Consider the following 24504-nt stretch of genomic DNA (forward strand, 5'->3'; position numbering starts at 1 on the left):
TGCTGCTTGTCTAACGTTTCCATTCACTAATCTCTTGGAATAAAATTTATTCTTTGCTTGACACTGCCACTTGACAGTTGTCAGTTGCCAACATTCGTTTGACGTTTGTGTTCCGATACGAGTATTAGTATTCTGTGGTTGCCAATGTCAAAGTAATTTTAAATTTGATTTTGAAATTTGAATTTAAAACAAAAATAACCTCAAAAGTCGGTGCGAACCTGCGAACAGCCAATCAACGTTATAAGTTCTGAGTTCTCTAATGTCTTCTCTTCTCCTACGATAAGAAAGGAGCACGTTTTGGGAGTGAATAAAGGTAATAGAATTTCTATGATTCCTATAAGTATCGAGATTCTAGGTATTCCTCATTCATTTTGGTTACTTAACGATCAACATTTTGCTTCCTGTGCATTTGAACATGAAACCAAGATTGTTTTACCTATAACCCATAAATCACTTAGTTTTTAATTTCAGATCAAAAATAATGGCAATCTCCGCCATGCTGCGACGAACCATTATAAATGGCACCTTGTATTCAGCAGCTGCTTTGCGTTTTGCCTCCACACAGACAGAGAAGAAAGTTTACTTCGATGTGACTGCTGATGGTGAACCTTTGGGGCGTATTGTTATGAAACTAAATACTGATGAAGTACCTAAAACTGCTGAAAACTTTAGAGCATTGTGTACAGGTGAAAAGGGATTTGGTTACCAAGGTTCATCTTTCCATAGGATTATTCCTGACTTTATGTGCCAAGGTGGGGATTTCACTAATCACAATGGTACTGGAGGAAAGTCAATTTATGGCAGAACCTTCCAAGATGAGAACTTTAAGCTCAGGCACACTGGCCCTGGCATATTGTCTATGGCAAATGCAGGTCCCAACACTAATGGTTCCCAGTTTTTCATAACAACCACTGCAACTCCATGGCTTGATAGGAAACATGTTGTTTTTGGATCGGTTGTTGAAGGATTGGATGTTGTCACTAAAATGGAAAGTCTAGGATCAAAAAGTGGGAAGCCCTCAAAAAAAGTTACAATTGAAAAGTGTGGTGAGTTAGAATAAGTCAAAAAGTTTATTATAGTGTAGTAGAATCAGTGTTGTTTAATAATTAAAGTTATTTAAAAAGTATACTAGTTTTAATTTATAAATGTAATTCACATGGCAGTGTGGAGTCATCATCATAGAGTAGTTCAGTAATAAAATGTATTTTTAGATTTGTTTTTAAAAATCATTTTTTGTAATGGTTGTGGTGAAGTATGATATTATTATCATACTTCAATTTCAAATGATAATTCTGTAATTATGAATTGCCAGCAAAGTTTAACATGAGAATCTGTTATTAAATTTAAAATAAGTGATCATACAGCGGTCCTTTTGCTGAGTTGTGACATCAATGTTACTGGCAAATATTCATCATCAACCTTTAGCTAGCTAAGCCTTTGTATGACACTCACAGGCATCACTGTTTTTCCAATGTAGTTGCTATTCGCATAGCATAGGGGATAAATATAGCCATGTTACTTGCTAGAGATGTAGATTTTTAATGGTTGAAGAAGCTTAAACCCACATACACACACACATTGTTGAGTGTGGCTTGCTAGTGGTAGGATGAAAATAGTTCGACTTTACAATACTTCTTACACATTAACCATTGCTTACAATCTCACCTGATGATAAGTGATGATTCAATCTATGATGGAATTTTAATAGGAGGATGAAAATCCACACTCCTTTCGGTTTCTACATATTATACCATAACATTAAATTACTTGGTGGTATGTCTTTGCCTGTAGGGTGGTAACTAGCCACAGCCGTAGCCTCTCACTGTTACCGCCTACTAAGCCTGTATTATGACCCATACTATATACTAGTAGAACATCGCCGCTTCACCCCAAGTAGTTCCCATTCCCGTAGAAATACAGGGTTATAATATAGTCTATGTTACTCGCTGAGAATGTAACTTTTTATTGGTGAACAAAATTTTCAAATTGGTGCATTAGTTTTTGAGTTATTTGTTACATACAAAAATACTTACTTTCCTCTTTATAATAAAGTCCATTTCAGGGGAGGTAGAGGAGTTGCTGGCCATGAAAACTACAGTGAAAATTTAATCACTTTGGGTTAAATAAAATAAATTCAAAATGTGTATGCAATTTTATTAATCACTAAATGCAACAAATTAGGAGTTGCTATCATCAAACCTATCATCATTTGCATTCGACGCAACAACTTTTTCACAGCTAAGTCAGTATCAAGTCTTAGAACCTATTGTAATAAGGCATTTTTATTAGATATAACACTCTTCATATCAAACTATTTCTCTCTTAACAAATATATGACAAAAATTTACAATGAATCTTCCTTTGTCTTTTTCTTATATTATACAAGATAAATATTTAATTTAAAAATATTTCGTACTAAAATAATATTACTACAGTAGTAATTGAATTTTCAACTTACAGCCCCTTCACACTAGCATAGGCGTCAGTCAAATATACTATGTGCAGTGTAACAATTGCACTGCTTGCGTCTCACCCATATGATGCTAACTAGGGTTGCCAGGTCGCCGAAATTAAAAGTCGGACAGTCCAATTAGTTTGGCCTGATATTTGGGTAAAAAAAACCAGACAGCCTATTACTGAGGATTTTGTGCACAACAGTATTAAATAGGTACAACAATTTTTGTGTCAAATCAAGACTTAAGCGTTCAGCGCTCGTTTGCTAAATGTAAAGTCTAACAAAAACCGACCGTTTATTATGGTCGGACATGGAATAGAAAATCTAACTATGTCTGGCTTGATCCGGACACCTGGCAACACTAATGCTAACTGTTGAGCTTTTACTGTACAATGTACATACATAAGTATCACGAATGCCAATGTAAAGGGGCTCTTAGAAACAGCAGCCTATGAATTGACATTTTAATGAGAACTACAAAGAAAGACTGAGGTTCAGCAAATATTTTCAGTTATAATCTTATACATAATAATATATATAATATTGAAGGTTTGTTTGTTTGTCCAATATACCATTTATCTCATATTGCTGTGCTCATACCTAAAGTACCTTGTTATTTTTTAATTCAAAAAAGGCATATTTGCTAGGTAAATAATATGGCCAATATTACCTCTCCAATAAGCTTATTGATTCCGCTAACAATGAATATGACAATTAATCTAATGCATGGTCCTTGCATTGCAACAATGTTTTGCCAGATACTGAAATTATTCTCCTCATATTCAAAATCTTTTACGGCTCTAATTAATACAATTATTTTATACGAATTGGTCGTAATAATTGTTCTTTGAGTAATTGCAATAAATGCTGGGCAATATTTAAATAATCTCAATTATGAACATTGTATGGTTTATAGTTTACACATTTTTATAAACAGAGCAAAAATAATAAATTGGCAGTTGGTCTGTGTTATGTGAATTAATAAGCCTACAATCATTTATATTACTAATTACTGTTTCAATTGTCTTTAAATTATTAAACAAAAGCATAAACCCATCACAACCTGAAATTGTTCAATGAAATATTAACTTAAATGATCACATTACATTGTAATGTATATAAATAAAAGTTGAGAGTAGGCTTATTTAACTACCTATGGATAATAAATAATTTTATTTTTATAAAATTCGACTACTTATAAGTCAAAATATATGTTACATATATCACAAAAAATTAAAACAAAGTTAACTTCACTAACATTCAAAAATTTTCACAGCAGAATCAAAAGTGTTTGTTCAAAAAAAAAATATAACTGAAATATTATAATAATTTTATAAATGGTTATTTATTTATAGATTTGTACTGTGTGTATTATTATAATTAATTTGATAAAACATTTGGATTGTATAACAAATCATTCAGTTATCAAGGTCTCAATCATCAAATACTTCTTTTAGATATACATAATATTGCAAGTGTTCATACTACATTTACGCTTTTATTTGAGTTTATAGTATAATTCTAAGGTATATTATATTCGAGAATGGTAAAGTCGAAGTGGTTATTTTTCAAAATAAATGCTAATCTACATTGCGTGGAGAATAGGATAGTTTGAGAGAACATAAGTGTTTTTGTGCAAGCTGTTTTTAAGTAATCTATATTGTTTTTAGGTTCTAGAATAAGAGAATACAAAACTTTCATACATACGAACATTTTACAATAATCAATTGAGTGTCAATTTAATAAATGTTCCCAGTGATATGTTATTACCTCTAGCCAACTGTTCTGTTTGTTAATTTGTTAAATAAAAACCAGTTTGTGGACAGCAGGCAGATAATAAACAGTTATTTTTTTAACACTACCAACAACCAACTAGTACCATTTATCAACAAAATTTCTTAAAATTTCTTTTTAACCGACTTGAAAAAAAGGAGCAGGTTTTTAAATTCGACCTTATATATTTTTTATAATCATTGATTTTTAGTGTCTTCATACTTAATATGGCTTTAGCTTGAGAGGAGTAACATCTCACTGATAATTAACAACATCCTTATTGTAACACAAGTTTTCGACATTAGTTTATTTTTGTGTAAGTTCAGCTATTTCCATTAAAATCCCACTCTTGCTGCCAAATAAAACAGCTATAATTCTTTACATTATATAAAATATCAAGTTTGTGTGAAATGCTCTTTTTCTGTCGTGTTTCTAAAAAAACCACACCTAAAAAAAATATAAAAGCAAATTTTTAAATTGTCTAACCCATTCCTGGATCCCTAAACTATTTTAAAAATTTGCTTTTTTTCCTTTTTTTTTCAGAAAACAAGCCTAAGATATTGGTATTGGCCTAGATACTTTAGTTTTATTTCGTTATGCTCGCAGCTTAAACAAGTGTGGGAATGTAATAGAAAAAGCAACTTTCTAATCATTGGGATAAGGGTCATCCACATTTACATTTTCAGCAATACACATTGTATATTATTTACAAGTACTTTGTCAGCAACATACATGATGCAGTCTCAGTATTAGTAGAGGAGCCAAAGAAAGGATTTCAAGATTTAATTCAGCGCGGAAGACACAATATAGAGAGGACATCTTGCAATTGCATGTTGTTGAGTATTTCCATCAATTATTTTTAACTAGGGCCGCACGTTTAGGGCAATTAATGTTGCAAGTGCAACTCTTATTTCCTTTTGGTTACGCTAAAATCGTTAGGTTTTCAAAATGTACACTTTTCAGCTAGTAACAAGCTTTTAGCTTCATCTGATGCTCGTTAAGTATTTCTGGTGAAATGTATTTTTGAAGATATATGCTACTAGCAAACGCCTGCGACTTCATCCGCGTGAAATTTAGTTTTTCACAAATCCCTCGGGGACCATGGTTTTTTTCGGGATGAAAAGCCCATGTGTTAATCCAGAGTAAAACCTATTTTTATTCCAAATTTCAGCCAAATAGGTTCAGTAGTTGCGACTTTATACAGTAACAAACATCCATACAAACTTTCGCGTTTATAATATTAGTATAAAGTAGGATTGTAAATGTGCGTCCTTTATAAGACGCTCCTATATAATTATAACATGCGTCTTTTCTTATGTTTATCTGACTTGCTTCAAGTAAATCCCAAAATTCTCTTTTCGGTTCTGCTACCATATATTTGAAAAATTATAAGAAGCTGACATCTGCGAGGCAGTTTTGAACAACTTTGTGTTTGTAAATGATTAAGTACAGGTATTATAAAAAAATCCGTATTCCATCTGTAAAAGGTACAGAACTTTTTGCATTTTTAAATCTACATAATAATTATATACTTAATAAGTAATAATAGTAAAAACGTTATGGACCTTCATGGCATTGCAGTTTTTATGCAATTACAATAGAACCATTTTTATAATATGATGTAATTTTAAATTGTAGGTATGTAAAATGTTTTTAAATTGTGAGAAAGAAACTTATTTTAAAATTTTTTATTTTATGTTGAACTTTTAGTAACTTTTTAAATATTATAAAATTGGTTCTTTTATAACAATTGTGTTAGACTGCGAACCAACTGCGTTCAGTTAGCGTGTTAATTGTACAAATTATTGCATTTTGATACATATATCTGTAATTTTGATGCAATTATGTCAACTGCATTTAGTTTCCAGTTTAAATGCAGTCTAACTACCCTAAGTCTAATTTAGATCAAATAATCAGAAATAGGCCGTGGTGAAGTGTGTATACTGTATACAAACAATTTACTCACTACCATTTCAATATGAACATAAAATAGCTTATATCAGATTTAAAAAATAAAATAAAAGAAACTACTACTGTAAGAGCGGCTATAGATAATATTTATCTCAATTATGATTAGTATTAATTAAACTACTACAGTAAGATATGGTTTAAAATCACTCGCGGTTGGTTAAGCGTAATAGAAGAAATAACTTTTATATATTTATAATATAGTCTGCTATAAAATTATGTACTTTATTTATTCGAATCACTAATAGAACGAGTACTCATTCAGCTTCTGAGGAAGAAGCCCGCGAGTGTCCGTCGGGAGAGTTCCTCGTCGAAGCAGACGCGTTCACTCCGTTTAACTGAAATATAGAAATTATTCATTCTATTCACTACTTCAACACTATCATATCATCACCCAATTTTGCTAAAAGTTTGTTCAGTTCGTCTCACCGCAAACTCTGCGTCACCATGGCCGAAGTTGAGATTCAGATAACAATTGGCTATTTACACAATTAGATTAATAATCGAGGGCACTCAGACTGTGGGGTCGAGCGGCGCCGCCGACAGCTGGTCGACGCTGCGCCCCTTCTGCAGCTGCAGGCTGAGCTCGCTGGGCTCCATGGTGATGTGGTGCGACGACGTGCGCTTGTGCTTGCACTCGGGCGGCTTGAGGTCCTTGGAGCTGGTGCGCCGGTGCCGCAGCACGCCGCCGCCGTCGATGAGCCGCTTGCTCTCCTCGTCGCACTTGGACAGCGGCAGCACGGTGAGGTCGAGGCTCTCCATGCTCTTGATGGCGAGCTGCTTGAGCTGGTCGAGGCTGAGGTCGCGCGAGTCGGAGCGCGAGTGCGGCTTCTTGAAGTCGCGCGAGGCGGAGCGCGAGTGCGAGTGCGGCAGGTCGCGCGACGCGGAGCGCGGGAAGTCGCGCGAGTGGCGCGAGTCGCTGCGGGCGGCGCGCGCGCGCTCCTCGTCCGCGTGCTGGCGCGCGCGCGGCTCCAGCTGGATGGTCTTGGAGTCGTTGCGCAGGTGGCGCGACGCGACAAGCACGCGCGAGTTGTTGCCGGCGCGCTGCGACTCCTGCGAGTACTGCGAGTCGGTGCGCTGCAGCTTGCCCCGGTGCTCGTCCGCCGGAGGCTCCATGGGCGTGGTGGTCGCCGAGCTGAGCCCCGACGTCACGCCCGAGCGGAACCCGCTCGCGTTGTCCGCCGACGGCAACTCTTCGAACACTACCACATACATTGAACATTATTACTTTCAACGAAAACGAATTATCTTTAAGTAATATATTTTTTATTAATTTAGAGCCTCTGTAGCTCAACGGTAAGAGCGGTAGGACTCATCACCGAGTTGTCGTGGATCGATCCCCTCACCGTATGTCTATTGTCGTACCCACTCCTAATACAGTTCCCGACTAGTTGGAAGGGAATGGGAATTATTGGTCATAATTAAAAATATGGCAAATAATCATTAAAAAGAATTAAAACTTACTCTAAAACATATAAGCAGTTACGTAACTAATTTAATATTAAAATCAGAAATCTGTTGAGTTTGGGAAAATATGGACACATAAACATACTTTTGAAGTCTGATAAAAAACATATCAAGACAAAAAATATTCGGTTGCTGTTGTTATGTAGTATAACATGCAGTATTATTGGTAACAAGTGCACTTTGATCGAAGTGAATCGGCCAGAAAAAAAACAACATGATTTCTGTTAACATGACGTACATTTGTCTAGACTGATGATGGAGCCGGCGATGTCCTTGTGCGGGTCGAGCGGCGCCGTGGTCTCGAGGTGTTTGCGTCGGCGCACCAGCCACCAGTCCGCGAGGAATATTCCCAGAGCCACTATTTTTATACCACCACAAAGACCGACGTATCTGCAATATCATCAGTGAGATATTTTAATTAAATTCAAATTAGTTCATTAAAGCAGCCTTACTCGACAAGGCATGTATTTTAAACCGATATTTGACATTGTAATGCTACGATAAAAGTTCAATCGTACAAATCATTAGTTTTGCTTTGCTTTTGTTTTGTAAAATAAATGTTATTTGTGCGTTTATGTTTATAGTTCATTTATTGAAAAATGTTACATTTAATGTAAGGAAGCTAAAACTGTATGAATTTTCATCTAATTACGATAAAAAAAAATTAACAGATTTTGAAATTTTATAATCTTATTTATTTTGCAAATATCCAGACAATCTTTGCTTTTTATGTATAAATTAGTTAACTGACCTTATTTACCCGAATCTATCATAAAAATCAATATATTCAAACCTAGTCATCATCCCCATTGTTAGACCTGATAGGTTACCATTTAACACACCATTCAATAATCGTATTTTGATCTTTAAATCTGCTTCATACATCAGTATGATCAGTATATTATAAGGTAAATAAAAGTACATATTTTACTGTTAAAATGGTTCCCCAAAGAAATGAGTTGCCTAGAGGAGACCGTTTGTAGCAATAATACCGCCTTTGCGCATTTTGACTTTTACTTGCCGGGTCGCCCCCAATGTTTTTTATTTATTTATTATTTGGACCACCAACAAAATTATATGTATACAGAATTATTAAAAAACTTAATAACTAGGGTATTAAAACACATATAACTTTAGTTAAAGGTAGCCATGCATAAAGTGTAGGTCGCACTAACAATTAAAAATAAATTTAACAATAAAAACTAGGAATTAGTTAAAAATTAAAAGGAAACTGTTAATTTCATAACTCAACTATATGGATATTATTTTTAGTAAGTAACTTAAAGCCAAAAGTAAAATAGCCAAACTTAAGGAAAATGTTTATGTTAGGATGTACAATAGAGTATTTATAACTAAATACGTCACCTGTATCGGAACTGCTCGATGTCGTAGAGCAGGCAGCGGCCGCCCTTCTCGCCGCTGCAGGACTGCTTCCACAGTATGCAGGTGGAGTCGATGAGGTTGCCGAACACGATGGGCGCCGGGATGTAGCCGAACAGTCGGAATATCACGAACTGCATGCCCAGTGCGAACGAGCGCTCCTCTTCACTCACTGATCTGAGGTACAAATAACTTATTAGTTATTTTTTTTTAATTGTAGTCTAGTACATACTATATGACTACTCGGGACATCGTAATAGGAAACGCAAAATATTAGGTGTCGTATTTTACTCATACACATCATCATCATCATCATCATCATCATATCAGCCGATGGACGTCCACTGCGGGACATGGGCCTTTTGTAGGGACTTCCAAATATCACGACACTGAGCCACCTGCATCCAGTGAATCCCTGCGACTCACTTGATGTCATCAGTCCACCTGATGGGGGGTCGCCATTCCAGCACTTTGGGACCCCACCGTCCATCGGCTCTTCGAATTATGTGCCCCGCCCATTACCACTTCTACTTCGCAACTCGTACACACATTAAAATTATTATCTGATTCTACTCTATACATTGAGATAGAGACGTAATAGCCTAATGGCTATGACCTCTGTCTTCGATTCGAAAGTCGTAAATTTGAATCCGGTACGGGGCATGCACCTCCAACTTTTCAGTTATGTTCATTTTAAGAAATTAAATCTTGTCGTGCCTCAAACGGTCAAGCAAAAACATCGTGAGGAAACTTGCATACCAGATAATTTTCTTAATTCTCTATGTATATGAAGTCTGCCAATCCGCATTTGGCCAGCGTGGTGGACTAAGCTCTAATCCCCCTCATTCTGAGAGGATACTCGTGCTCAACAATGAGCCAAATGGGGGTTGTTAATGATGACGAATCTAGGCATTTATACACTTTTTTGAAAATGAAATGCTCAAATATAGCATTTATCATATAGCAATATTCTGAGCTGGGATCTTTTTCTAGGTTATGCCACAATACAATTATTTATTACAATTACAATTATTTATTAATAATAATAATTACAATTAATTAATTAATTAATAATAACAATTATTTATTATTCATAAATAATTGTAATATGTGGCATTACAATTAATTAATTAATTAATAATTACAATTATTTATTATTCATAAATAATTGTAATATGTGGCATAATGTAGTAGTAAAGATATTTCTTTTTTTCTTTCTTCTTCGTTGAGAACCAGGGTTTACAGTATTAATTTGTGATTATTTTGTATTCTCAACAAATTTTTCAAAGTAAGATAAGTATGCATACTTATCTTACTGCATATACTAACAAGTCTTCTTTAGGAGCTCTCCTCCATAGTATATTGGATTTAGAATGGTGGTTATTAAGTAAATGTGAAAACATAACAAACTATCTGATAGTTTATTACATTTTCACTCACACACTCACTCACTTTCACGATTAGTCAGTATGTACTGTTACTGCATATGAATCTTCACCAAAATTGATATTCAAAACCTGTATTAATAATTATGTTATTACAACTATCTATTGTAGTCCATACAAGGAAGTGGTTTATGGGATAGCCAGCCAATAAGACGTGGCTGATATATCGGGAGCTCATCATTATCTAACGTTAGCAACTTTGTCTGTGTGTAACTATAGAACCTACGTATATGTTTACAACTGACAGGTAGGTAACTATATGAGACGTAGCTCATATAGTGTACTGTGTTGACAGAGAACCCACATTTATTACTAGCGGACGCCCGCGATTCCGTTCGCGTATGGGAAGATAAACCACTTCGTAACGTAACGCGTTACTACGACACTCTGTCTGGCTTCCCTTTCTCAAACGCATACGGCAGCAGGTTTAAGTTATCAGACGCACACGTTATTTTTACATATCTTGCGGGTACCATGAAATATTTCCGGATATATATAAATGCATATATTCTGCTGCAAAATCCAATTTATCTCTATATCGAATTTCATCCAAAACAGTTCAGTGATTTAGCTGTGAAAATGTAACAGGAAATATGGATTAAAGTATTATTAAATTAAAAAAAAAAAAACGAGTGTGTGTTATTAAATTAAAAAAAATAACCACATGACTAAAGTATAACTTCTTCTTCCCTCTCAATGTCCGTTTGCCACGCCAGATTACATTTTTCGTAACGCATTCACCAGCTTATCACCAAAGTCAAGCGTGCGTAAAGAAATTTAACGAAACGTGAAGCACAAGCAGTAGGTACCTGAGCACGATCATGAGCAAGGGCATCTGAGTGACGGCGACGATGAAGGTCATGAAGAACAGCAGCACGAGGAAGGGGAAGATGGTGGTGCAGGGCGGGTTGCAGGGCCCGGCCGTGGCCACCGGCACCACCGTCACCTCGCTGTACTCGCGCGCCGCGCCCGCCGTCAGCGCCGACGCCGACGCGCCGCCCACGCCCATCCCCACGCCCACGCCCACCGCCTCGCGGCTGTTCTCGTGCACGCCTGCAAGGAACGACGGTTCTTAATCGCCTTCTTAATAACTTAATATACAGGGTGGTCGGGAGTATTTCCCATAACTTCAAGGTTTTGACGTGTCCACTTATAGGAGCCGAATCGCTTAACTAATATTTTTTCAACTAAAAAATTAAAACTTTTTATGTTTTCATATAATGTGATTCAAATAATTCCGACTACTCAAGTAACACACTCCTATATTTTACTATTACGTCATAATTATATGCGTGTAGGATAGGAATAGAATGCGTATAAGGGACAAATTTTAAGACTCATTTACAAAAGGAATATTATTTACCCCGAATATATTAATTTTAGAACACATCTTCCTTGAACAATGAACATTTTTAATTAATTTTCGGTATAGAACCCCAGAGTTCTAGGACCCACCCTGTTTAAATGCGAAAAGTCACTTAACACGAAACATCGAATACCGCTTGGCAGGAGATAGTTAATAGTTAGTACGTGTTCGCCAAGAATGGATTTTGCGATAGGGATTAATTAAGGAAATCTAAGAGCGGGGGAAGTCGCACTAAAAAATTGTCAAAACTAATTTCTTGATCTCATTATTAGATACCACGATTTCAAACATCCTTTAAGGAAAAGGTCTCTCCATTTTCTAAGACTCGAAGAATCGAGTTAGCAAACCGTTTTTAGCCTTTTTTAAAAAAAAGGTCTCTTCATTTTTACCACATAAATTTGTTATTTCCAAAAAACCTTCCTTTAGCTTACAAGGTAAGACTTCGAAGAATCGAGTTGGCGAACCGTTTTTAGCTTTTTTTTGTAAATGTTAATCTGTCAAATTAATCAGATTCACATTAATGCAGAGCAAGTTATGGTATTTTTACCCACGGGGCGGTTGCCCCGCTATTCGCGGCTAGCATCGGTTGTGGTAACGGGGCAAGGGGTGTCAAGAATGTCGACCACCCACGGACCGAGGACATCAAGCGGCATGCAAGGAGCCTGCATACGTCTGGCGGTTTGAGACCGTTATGTTTGGAAGTCCATGCAAGAGGCCCATGACTTTGAGAGTATGTATAGATAGTTCCCCACTCACAGGCGCAGTTGGTGAAGTTGGAGCGCGGCGAGGAGAAGGCGGCGCAGCCGGCGTGGCACGGCGAGAAGTACGTGAGGCCGTTGTTGCCGCACACGGGCTCCATGTCCGTCTCCGTGCACAGGCAGTTGAAGTTGCACGCCGCGGTCAGGTTCACTTTGAACGGCTCAACGTTACTGTGTAAAAAATACATTCCAATTTAAATATCCGTCTTTTACGAGAACGATTAGATAATATGTAATAGGTAAAAAGTGCACTATAAAATAACTTTAAGTAGTTTAAAAAAACCCCTTTTTAGCACGCACAAAAAAAAGTTATAAATATTGGATTTAAGTCACGTGACTATTTTTATCGTATTCCGACAACAAACCCTTTCATTTGATATCCATATCATAAGGGTGGATTTCAAACAGCCAGTCCGCCATCTTGGGGAGGCAGCCATATTGGATTTGCAATGACGTTTCTCAGCTAGTCATGTGTTATCATCAGAACTCAGAGCGTGTGCAAAATTTCATCCTAATCGAAGACCGGGAAGTGGGTCAAATTAAGATTCCAAGTTTTTCTTACATTCATAGTTACAAGTGAAGCTAATACAAAGCGTGTAATTAAAAAGAGGTGTGCTTTTGACTATACGACTGAAGTAATTTTTTTTCTAAAATAACATAGCGCCAACTATGAGCCTCAGGCGTAACTGCATCGTGCAAAAGGTTCATAAAGTCTACAAAAAGGGATTGTTTCAAAGTTCTATAAAAACGCCATCTACTGGTAGGTTAAAATAACAAACACTGTTTCACTATGCCTGTAGACTCACCAGTTTGATATCAAAGAAATGTCTGACCTGTTATTCGTGTAAGGTATCGTGGTGCCGGCCATTTTGATGTTGTCGCAGCCGAGGAAGAACAGAAGCGCGTAGCACGAGAGACAGATCGTGTTGGAGATGAGCACGAACTGTACGGCGCCCTTGGGCCGCAGCTCCAGCCGCTTGAGCAGGCACCCGCCCATGAAGATGCCGATACACGCGCCGGGAATGGCTATCGAACCTACAACACAAACAGAACGATTGTATGGAATAGTTGGTATCATTATCAACCCATATTCGGCTCACTGCTGAGCTCCAATCTCAGAATGAGAGGGGTTAAGCCAATAGTCCACCACGCTGGCCCAATGCGGATTGGCAGACTTCACACACGCAGAGAATTAAGAAAATTCTCTGGTATGCAGGTTTCCTCACGATGTTTTCCTTCACCGTTTAAGACACGTGATATTTAATTGATTGACCTGATTCAAACCTACACCCTCCAGAATCGGAGGCAGTGGTCATATCCACTGGGTTACCACAGCTTTCTATAGTTGGTGTATGATACAGTTAATCAAAGGATAAGTAAACAATGTATTGGGTACTTAGTTCCAATAAATTCTGGCTAATTTTGTGGGCTGTTCTCGGATCAAAGCGCGTAACGAATCAACCCCTTGTAACATTAATTTTAAATTTTCGACATTACTTATAACATCATTATTCATTACGTAGCCAGACCTTCCAACAGTGTTTGTAAAGTAAACCTACTTGAAATATTTTGCCTTTGAATGCACAAACCCCAAGACGATTGCAAAGGATAGCACATTGGAATTCATAATAATCTATACTAATATTATAAAGCTGAAGAGTTTGTTTGTTTGTTTGTTTGTTTGATTGAACGCGCTAATCTCAGAAACTACTGGTCCGATTTGAAAAATTCTTTCAGTGTTAGATAGCCCATTTATCGAGGAAGGCTATAGGCTATATATTATCCCCATATTCTTACGGGAACGGGAACCACGCGGGTGAAACCGCGCGATGTCAGCTAGTAGTATAATAAATGGAAATGATCCATCATCTTAATATAATTCGATCGAAGTGTGCTAAAACTAGGAGCTAGTAAGCGCAGTGTTGGCCGACCCCCCACCAGGTGGACTGACGACATCAAGCGACTCGCAGGACTTCGCTGGATGCAGGTGGCTCAGTGTCGTGATGTTTGGAAGTCCCTACAAAAGGCCTATGTCCTGCAGTGGACGTCCATCGGCTGATATGATGATGATGATGATGATGAAAACTAGGATCTTCAAAGTTGTCGTTAGGGTATTGTACTGCACCTGTAAAAACGCTGGCCTGACTCTTGCCAAGGCTGAACTGTGTCTCGAGGTACTTGGGCAGGAACACCACAAAGCCCGACACTATCATGAGCTCCATGCACGCGCCCAGGCAAGTCACCACATACACGGGGTTCTTGAGGAGTCGCCACATCGATACCGGAATGTCTGAAAGCGTATGATAATTAAGTTTAATTAGAGACAAGACAAAATAAACAATATTCCCATATCCCTCCAACTAGTTGCGAACGACTGTATCAAGAGTGAGTGCGACAATACTCCAACCGGGCGGGGATCGAACCTCCACCCCTAGGTGATGAGTCCGACCGCTTTACCGTTGAACTATCGAGGCTTCATTATTTTTTAATTATACAACAAACAGTGATTAGTTCACTTTGTTTTTTTTTTAGTAATTTTGAAAACGGGTTAGATAAAATGTTATATTTAGATAACTTGCATGATCAGCTATTTGTATATAGTTGATGCTTTCTTGAGAAAACGGAACAGAAGGAAAATATATATTTTTTTTAATTCAGCATTCTCATATCGCTATTTTATAAATAAGATGTTATCTTTCGCTTTTTAGTTAGGCAGTACGGTTTCATGTTTTAGAAATCGGTTGATTTATTCATTAAAATTTTATACTATGTAATATAGATAATGTTAAGAAAAAGAAGCTGAAGATGTTATTTTACCTTTTATATCCTTTCCATATCCAGTATCCTTTATATCTGTTTGAGGCTTTGGTGGCGTTTTGGCTGCAGAAGTGCCACTCGCCGCGGCGGCTTTCTCGACTAGACGTATCTTTTCTTTTTCTCGGACCAACACTTTTGGGAATGAGAAGAAAGGAATCGCCACGAGTATGAGCAAAAGGCCGCAAAGCAAAAAGCCGCCCCACCACATGCCGACCCATCGATGGTCAGCTGGATCTGAAAGAATATTTAATTGGCTTGACTATTTCTAACTCATTACAATTTATATATTTACTGCTATGATTTTTTTTTCATTTTAAAAATATTGGGGTGTGGTTACAGCACACTAATTTCGTGTAACTAATAAAGCTCTTCTTCTTCGGACTTCTTTTGAGTTTTTTATATTACACCATCACTAACCTGTTGGCACGACAGAACCAGAGAATGAGTCCATATGAAATGACAGTAGATATGCGCCAAGTAGAAACCCGAGGACTGGACCAAACGCAGCCATGCTATACATGCAACCTGCGAGAAATAGATATTTTTAGTTATTTTATTAACTTGGTAGCTTATGAGTAGTATAATTTTATGTTGCCAATGATAATTTCAAAAAAGTGGAAATGTTTTAGTTCGTGACATTACTTTCTTTACATTTTAATTTAATGTGTCACATAGCCTATAGACTAAGAGCCCGTAAACCCCAGGCCTTCGCCATTTTATAAAAGCTGAAAGTTTGTCAGCTCATGTTCCTGCCATAAATAAGTACGGTAGCCAATTATGGAGTTTGGACCGTGGTGGCATTGGGAGGTAGCAGGTTTTTAGGATCTAGACCCTGAACCGTCTAAGATGAAGTACAATTTTTTTACATTTTTATCGGCATAATATGAGAAATAATATCCCCATTTGCCAGACACTTAGCTTCGCGCAACCCTTCTAAAGATACTATTTAATTTGAAATTTCAATTGTCTCTAGCAAAGGGTTGCCATGAATCCAAGCAATCATGAGCTGACAAACTTCCAGCTTTTATAAAATGACGAAGGTCTGGGGTTCGCGGGCTCTCCGACTATAACGAGCGAACCATTAGCAGGCATCCAACGATGTATAGCATATACCCATATAAAAACGTTTAAAATCACTTCCTCCTACACCCCCTTTTAACGGGTAAATTGGATATACTTGTAAAAGTAATATCCGGGAACTCAATTATGTATTTCAAAATGTGTGTGTATTGATGTCTTCGTTGCTACATCGGTAGTTATTTTAGCTTTCGTAGATCAATTAACCCCGTTTTGTACTACTCGACTACCTATACCAGATGTTGATATGCGTCTGTACATACAATAATATTTTTTCATATCTGTTACAATCTTGGTGAGTATGTTAGACACATACATACTCAGTAAATAATAAAAGATATAATTATCATTTATTTCGGCTTCGCATTTCTATTCGTAATACGAATTATAGCAGTTCGATACGTGTTAAGATTATATTATACGTATTTATTTTATTTTAAAATTAGCTAAGATAATATATTCAGAATATTTTGCATTTCATACAAGTAGCAATAATTATGTGAAGGTCGACCATTTGATATAATATATCCGTTTAACCCACTTCGTCAGTAGGCAAGGTGCTTCGCAAATACACCAAAGTAAATATAACTGGTGTATCTTATCCGAAAAACCGCCATGACAGCTGGTAAAAGGCTGCATGCAGTAATACTAAGTCGTCTACCGATATTGCGGACTAGGAAACTAGGTCACATTGGCTCTGCGGTCCGCAAATGGTACGGATTTCGCGGTTACTACCTACCGTTGATTTGAAAGTCGATGTTGGTAAATAATACTAGACCAGTTTACCTAACTGAGCGTTTTATTATCAACTAGCGGATACGCGCGGTTTCTTCTGCATGAAATTAGTTTTCTAGATATAGGTAAAGGTAACCTCTTTCCCTATATGTATACAATCTCGTCGTTATTAACCCATATACGGCTCCCTGCTGAGCTCGAATTTTCTCTCATAATGAGACGGGTTAGGCCAATAGTCCACCACGCTGGCCCAATGCCTTCATACACGCAGAGAATTAGGAAATTCTCTGGTGTGCAGGTTTCCTCACGATGTGGTGGCTCGAAAACGTTTTGTTTGGAAGTCCATGCAAGAGGCCTATGTCTAGCAGTGGACGTCCATTGGCTGTTAATGATGATGATGATGATGGTGATGATGATGATGAAGATAATCCTAGGCATGTCCGTTTAACAAATTCAAATGATTGAACATTGAACTCTATAAACAGCTATTGATTTACCGCGACTCTATTGGCGTGCTTACCACAAATCCGAATTTTTGGGATAAAAAGTAGCCTATGTGTTTATGGGTAGGTACAATCTTTTTAAATTAAAGGTAAATTAGTCTAGTAGTTTCGGAGTGACAAGAAATTTATTTATTTAATTATTTGTAACTAACAGCGTTTAACAAAATATGTACAAAAAATATAAAATAAACAATAATAAGGCCACATACTAACTGTATGTACCTGTAACTGTATATACAAAGAAAGTTACAATATAAAGTAGGCATAACAAGTGAAAATGAAAAATAATTTTTAAAAGAAATGATAGTGAATAAAAAAAAATATTATTAAGTTAATCACTTAAAAGAAAAATAATACAAAATTTATTTAATAATTCGCAAGTTGAATGTAAGTGAATGTGCGTAAAAGAGTGTGTGTGAGTCGGTGTGTGCGTGTGTGTGTGTGTGTCTAAGAGCATGAGAAATCGAAATCGTAAACGAATTGGCACACAGATTTTAATTAATAATTGAAATTTCTTGTGGAAAATGTTGTGTCAACGTATACTCATAATAGGAGTATATTTTGAAGATCATAGAAACTTCAAGAGGCTCTCGGCATTAGGCCGCACCTATGAGTGGTGTCATTCTAGGTCAAGAGACATGTAGGTACTGAAGCCTTAGTTGCTCCTATATTAAATTACGTGTATAAATGCTTGCTTGCAATATGTTGCTGCTCTTTGTTGTCTTAAAAATATAATACGAGATTTAATCCTATAATATAATACTTTTAGGTTTTACTTGGATAATGGAATATTTAATTTACAAAATGTAGTTTTTAATCAACTTTACATAAAGGAGGAGTTTCTTGATTAGAGGCTGTATGATATACCCGAGGTTACTGGATTGATTTACATTTTTTTTAATAGACATCTTCTGTCTAGTAGAAAATTAAAAAACTAAAAAACACGCTTTTAGCACGCACTAAAAATTAAAAATGGATCTTTTCGTATTCCTGACAGCAAACCCTTTCATTTGATACTCATATCATGTGGGTGCATTTCAAGCAGCCAGTCCGCCATCTTGGGGAGGCCGCCATATTGGATTTGTAATGACGTTTCTTAGCTAGCCATGTATTGTCATCAGAACTCAGAGCGTGTGCAAAATTTGGATGTGAGAGGAGAATATTGACCATGGATGAAAGGCATGGTTAATATTATTTATCAAACAACAATACAATTATATTATAAATATAAACGTTCATAGCCTATACAAAAAGGCAACGCCCATAACGAATTAATAATTCAATGTGTCCAATTAACCTTAAAAGAATAATATTGCCCAAGGGCACAATGACACAGCTACTGCGAAGTATTCTTTATCGAACGCGGAAGTTTTATTTTGATTACCTAAATTGGCATTCTTGACGGAGTGACGGGGGTGGGTCAAGGGCGAACTATCACGTTAGGGGTTGAGGTAACAGTTGAGCGAAGTCGCAAATACTTCTGATTTACTATTTGCAAACATGCAATCAAGACAGCCCGAGGCGTGAATCACTGTTACCATTATGATTTCGAATTTTATATACGAAAATGTCATATAGCTACAAAGCCGCAAATTGGACTATTGGTTGTACCGTATGCTTACGTCCATAAGAGGTTTTGGGAAGTAATGTTACGATTCTCTTGAAATGACTTAAACTTTAAATGCAAACTCGTGTAAGTATACTTAGATATGCTGCAAATAAATCAATTGAATTTTACTAATAAACACAATTAAAAACTGTGTTTCAAACGGTGAAGGAAAACATCGTAAGGAAACCGGCATACCAGAGAATTTTCTTAATTCTCTACGTGTGTGAAGTCTACCAATCCACATTAAGCCAGCGTGCTGGAGTATTGGCCTAACCCCCTCTCATTCTGAGAGGAGACTCGAGCTCAGCAGTGAGCCGAATATGGGTTGATACTGATGATTGCACGTAGTTGGAAGGAGTAGGTATAGTTTATTTATTGTATTTGACGGTCTCCGTGGCGCAGTGGTATGCGCGGTGGATTTACAAATCGGAGGGCCTGGGTTCGATCCCCGGCTGGACAGATTGAGATTTTCTTAATTAGTCCAGGTCTGGCTGGTGGGAGGCTTCGGCCGTGGCTAGTTACCACCCTACCGGCAAAGACGTACTGCCAAGCGATTTAGCGTTCCCGCACGATGTCGTGTAGAAACCGAAAGGATTGTGGATTTTCATCCTCCTCCTAACAAGTTAGCCCGCTTCCATCTTAGACTGCATCATCAGTTACCATCAGGTGAGATTGTAGTCAAGGGCTAACTTGTAAAGAATAAAAAAAAAAAGTAGTCCTACTAAGTGCAGTCACATACATATACCTTCAGGCGGTATAATCCAACACAAAGTGTACTCGTATCGTAGGGCGCATGCGAAGCAAATATTTTATGTGGCCACCGAAACCCATAATAAGAACAATACCAGTCTACACAGTCATGTCTAGGTTGTCAGAGTACGTTGAACCGTGCCGTGTCTGCGCAGTTCAGCTATGACAAAGTGAGGTTACGACCAAAGGAGGACATTCTGTATACTGCGTAAAAAGTTAATGAAGAGGTCGACGGGGCCGTGCGTAGATTACACGATGCTCCGCGTGTAATCCTTTATCTCCCGCCCTTACTGTAAATGCGAAATTGTTTTGTATGTTTGCCCTTCTATTTACGAAACGACGGGTTAAGGGATCGCGGGGTGATTTAGATCCGATCCAAGGAAAACAAAGGATTCTTACGACATTTACAAATGTAACTCAAATCTTTCAGTACCTACATAGAAAGAAAAAAAACTATTTACTATTCTTCGTTTCTCCTCTTTCATTCTTCATTAATTTCTAAATAGCAATTAAACCAACGTCAACTATTTTTATAATTTTTCTTTGACATAGTCAATATTCCCTTGTATTAACCCTTCAGACCAATTATTACCATAGGACCTGTTTCGCTAGATGTTACCCCTCTGTCAAAAGTATGTGATCACGTTCTAACGTGTTTACACAAACTGCGTCAATATTATATATATTCGATATTTCATTGTGTTAAAAAATCAAATTTATAGTAAATATTTTCAATGTGTGAGTTTACCTCGTTTCTCTCAAAAAACGATAGACAATTTTGTTGGTGAATTTGAGTGCGATACAAGTCCAAAGGTAACATAAATCTTAAGTTAAGATTTATTTTAACTGACCTTTAATTAAAACGACCTAACATTAAAACTTATAAACACTTAATATTTTGGTCAGAGCTTCGTTATAAGGCAATTAAGATTTAGTTCTAAAAGTGGAGCCTTTACAGACCTATTAAGCACTAGAAAGCAAATAAATAGTTGTAAGAGAGTACCTACTTATGGAGTAAAAGCTATTAATAGTTCGTTGAACTACTATAGTACTAAAATCTATTAAATACAGACAAATTAGCGTGTTCAAATTACATTAATAATAGATACCTGTCACATTGAAATTAATACGGACTTTAGGTGGCGATTTGATCACAAGCACAATATCATATACAGGGAGCGTCTCATAGGTCCATTGACATTTGGATTTATTTATACTTGACATTTAAAAGATGGACTATGAGTCAGTCGACTTATTACATCACATTACATATTTGTAAATGGACTGTGTTGGACAATAAATGTAAATTGTTCAACATACATCCTGCTTATAGGAAAGGATAATTGTAGGTATTATTAGAGGAAAACTAATATCTAAATGACAGTCAACTTTAATAATTTCCTAGAAATAATGTATGTATTTTATGAGAAATCAAAAATAACATATTCGTTTAATCATTTGTTTTATAAGTCAAGAACTTTTTTTGATATCCATACTAATTTACCTATTATAAATGCGCAAGTAAATCAGTCTGTCTGTCTGTTACTTTTTCACGGCTATACCAAATTCGATATAGAGATACATTGGACATTGGAGCAGAGCATAGGCTACGTTAGCATATGCTCTGCTCCAAGCCGTACAATAATTAGTCGTAATTCATCATTTCTACCTGAGAAATTCAAATGAGTATCAATAATGAGGTTATTAAAAGAATTGTTACTAACCAGCTGTTTTTTTTTATTGTTGATTAATTAATAGTTATATAATTTAACAGCCACAATACCCTACAAATTGCGTGGTACATTAACATCAGGGGTTAAAAAAATAGAGACAGTCAGCAACTTACCGATATACATGCTGGATGACTCTGGTCGCACATGGTCGTCCACGTACGTAGTGCCGAGCGTCAGCAGGGGGGAGCCGCCGCAACCAAGCAACAGTTGCGCGACCACGAACACCATGACAGGCACGAAAGTGCTCGGTGTACTCTGCAACAATATATTTTTTGAAGAATATTCGCCATATATTTTAAATATGACCAATGGGCAAGATGGTGTTAGGGGTGGGTACGATAAGATACGATAAGTGTTTCCAGCAGGCGGGGATCAAACCACGACCTCTCAGCAATGAGTACGGCCCTGTTGCCGTTCAGCTATTGAGGCTTAACAATGTATTCGATTTATTTATTTTTTCCCCTATTCCTCATTCGCCCTGCGAAAATATGGAATTCAGCTTCCGTTCCAACTACAACGTGGATAATTTCAAGGTTTTGAAAGGGCATCTAGACAATCGCCTATAGTCAACAACACTAATATTTTAAATTAGGAAGTGGTGTATAAGAGTGTATTTTTACATTCACCAGTCACCATTTATTGTATATGGTTTTATAGCGAAATAAAAGATAATTAATTTAATTATACAACAAAATAATTAAAATCCTTAAAACAAAGTACAGATAAACTAAGACATAATTAATATTTTTAATTTTTATCTTAGTGAGTGTACCAGGTGTTTTTACTCTCATGTTTATCAGATGGAGCAGAGTGGTAGATGGAGCATGATAAGGTGGGATTAAGGCCAGTTAGTTTTTTCTTAATTTACAAGAGTTGGCATTAAAATTATCTTGTATAACATGTGTAGGTACAATGAAAATATTTGATTATTACGACTCACATTATGCTATACGAGTAGGTATGTTACTATTATTTGGTTATAATAAAAGCATATATAGCATTTTGCATCAAAGTTCGTCAATATTTAAGAAATTATCATTACGATTTTAATAAAGAGATTGTAACCCAATTCAAATATTTATACATAATTATAGATTTAATTTTTATAATGTTCGTGGTTTTTTTTGTAAGGAACCCAATGTTAATTGTTCTTTAAGTTAGGTCAAGGTCGACAGAAGGTTAAAGCAAATTGTTACAGTGCTCCTGTTTCTTTCGTTCGGGATATATCTCACTTTTTTGTACTAAGGTACTATCTGTAACTGATTGTAGCTGTCAGCTTTATAAGATCTTTATTGTAGCACTCTGTGTAATTAATTAGTATAATACATGTTCGTATGTATGTATTTAAATGGTCGCCGTGCGTTAGTTTTGCAAACCTTGCAAATGGCTTGATCAGTTTCTCTAACTGTTTTATGACATTGAGATTGCCGCTAAGTATGTGATACTTATGTAGGTTTCCAAATTGACGTATTAATTACGACTTCAAAGTCAGCAGCTTTCGAGGTTGTTTTTAATATTCAGGTTTTATAGAATCAACTGCTAAGTATTGAATAATTAATCCAAGTTTATTGAATTGCTGAATATTGGCTCAAGGTTTGGGCGACAGAATTCGATTAGCATCAATTTACCTTGATCCAGTGGTCAGGCCTTATTTTGGATTAGGCCTCGGGACGCTCTCTGGAGGCCACTCTTGTACTGATACAGCCTACGCAGTATGCGAAAGATGATATAACGTCGCCCTCGTTGTTTGCTAATATTTCATGTTTAAAATCAGATAAACTACTGTTATGTGTTAATTTCAAGTTAGCTCTCTAAACAAGCACTTTCATAGTGCGCCAGGCAAAGAAGAATATGCAAGAAATTCAGCCTTTCTAGTGTAATTATTACAGTTGTCCGGCCTCAAGTTGGAAGCTCTGGCTCTGTTACAGTCGGCCGATGCTCCTGTCCTGTTCCGACGCACGCGGCAAGCGACAGATGTTATCGTCAGACTTTGTTCCACAACAATCAGATGTATGTCCGTTTGTGTTTATTTACCTTAATAAAGTTGTCCGGCCTCAAGTTGGAAGCTCAGGCTCTGTTACAGTCGGCCGATGCTCATGTCCTGTTCCGACGCACGCGGCAAGCGACAGATGTTATCGTCAGACTTGTTCCCCAACAATCGGATGCTTGTTTGTATTCATTTACCTTAATACAGTTGTCAGGCCTCAGGTTTGCTGGCGACAGGCTCTGAGGCAGCCGGCCGAGGCCACTCATGTCTTGCTCCAGCGCATGCGACAAGCGACATATGTTATCGTCAGACTTGTTGTTCGCCAACATTTCGCTGTTCGCCTCCGCTATGAAGTGTGGTACGACGAACACCAACGACCCTATGCCCATTATAACAGCACCTGAAATACACAGCCGTATAAGTACCCTTGATATTTTCCGCCGTCTTCCAATTGTTATGTATAATGTTAATTGCATTGTCTATCACCAATGACCACGATTATTGGTTATTAGCGGACGCCCGCGATTTCCTCTGTCCTTAGACCTTCTTAATCTGGCACTTTCGCAAAATCCGTTCTTAGCGGACGTCTACTAACTATAAACTACCTCCCTGCCAAATTTCAAGTTTGTATGTCAAGCGGTTTTCGAGATATCATGATGTTACCTTTCGCTTTTGTACATT

At 37.0% G+C, this 24504-nt stretch overlaps 2 protein-coding genes across 2 annotated transcripts in view; one reads left to right on the top strand and one right to left on the bottom strand.

The window, feature by feature from the left end:
- Positions 1-138: 138 nt before the first annotated feature.
- On the top strand, positions 139-1124 carry LOC112043023 (peptidyl-prolyl cis-trans isomerase). Its single transcript, XM_024078270.2, has 2 exons — positions 139-313; positions 472-1124. The coding sequence occupies exon 2, from the start codon at positions 482-484 to the stop codon at positions 1058-1060; it is 579 nt and encodes a 192-aa protein (XP_023934038.1). The 5' UTR covers positions 139-313; positions 472-481; the 3' UTR covers positions 1061-1124.
- A 1013-nt stretch (positions 1125-2137) lies between these two features.
- LOC112043018 (solute carrier organic anion transporter family member 5A1) overlaps positions 2138-24504 on the bottom strand; it is a 74049-nt gene continuing 51682 nt past the window's right edge. Inside the window, exons 7-17 of the mRNA XM_052882658.1 lie at positions 24021-24223; positions 21950-22091; positions 15847-15954; positions 15430-15663; positions 14738-14902; positions 13446-13647; positions 12611-12783; positions 11298-11541; positions 9029-9220; positions 7902-8053; positions 2138-7398 (exon numbers count right to left, since the gene is read on the bottom strand). Coding sequence (XP_052738618.1) covers positions 6710-7398; positions 7902-8053; positions 9029-9220; positions 11298-11541; positions 12611-12783; positions 13446-13647; positions 14738-14902; positions 15430-15663; positions 15847-15954; positions 21950-22091; positions 24021-24223 — 2504 coding nt within the window. The 3' untranslated portion in view covers positions 2138-6709. The remainder of the gene's footprint in view (positions 7399-7901; positions 8054-9028; positions 9221-11297; positions 11542-12610; positions 12784-13445; positions 13648-14737; positions 14903-15429; positions 15664-15846; positions 15955-21949; positions 22092-24020; positions 24224-24504) is intronic.

This window comes from Bicyclus anynana, chromosome 1 (genome assembly GCF_947172395.1).
Source record: "Bicyclus anynana chromosome 1, ilBicAnyn1.1, whole genome shotgun sequence".
Lineage (NCBI taxonomy): Eukaryota > Metazoa > Arthropoda > Insecta > Lepidoptera > Nymphalidae > Bicyclus > Bicyclus anynana.

Bases quoted from the DNA above. Each gene is read 5' to 3' on its own strand.
- LOC112043023 (XM_024078270.2), top strand. From the start codon at position 482: ATGGCAATCTCCGCCATGCTGCGACGAACCATTATAAATGGCACCTTG.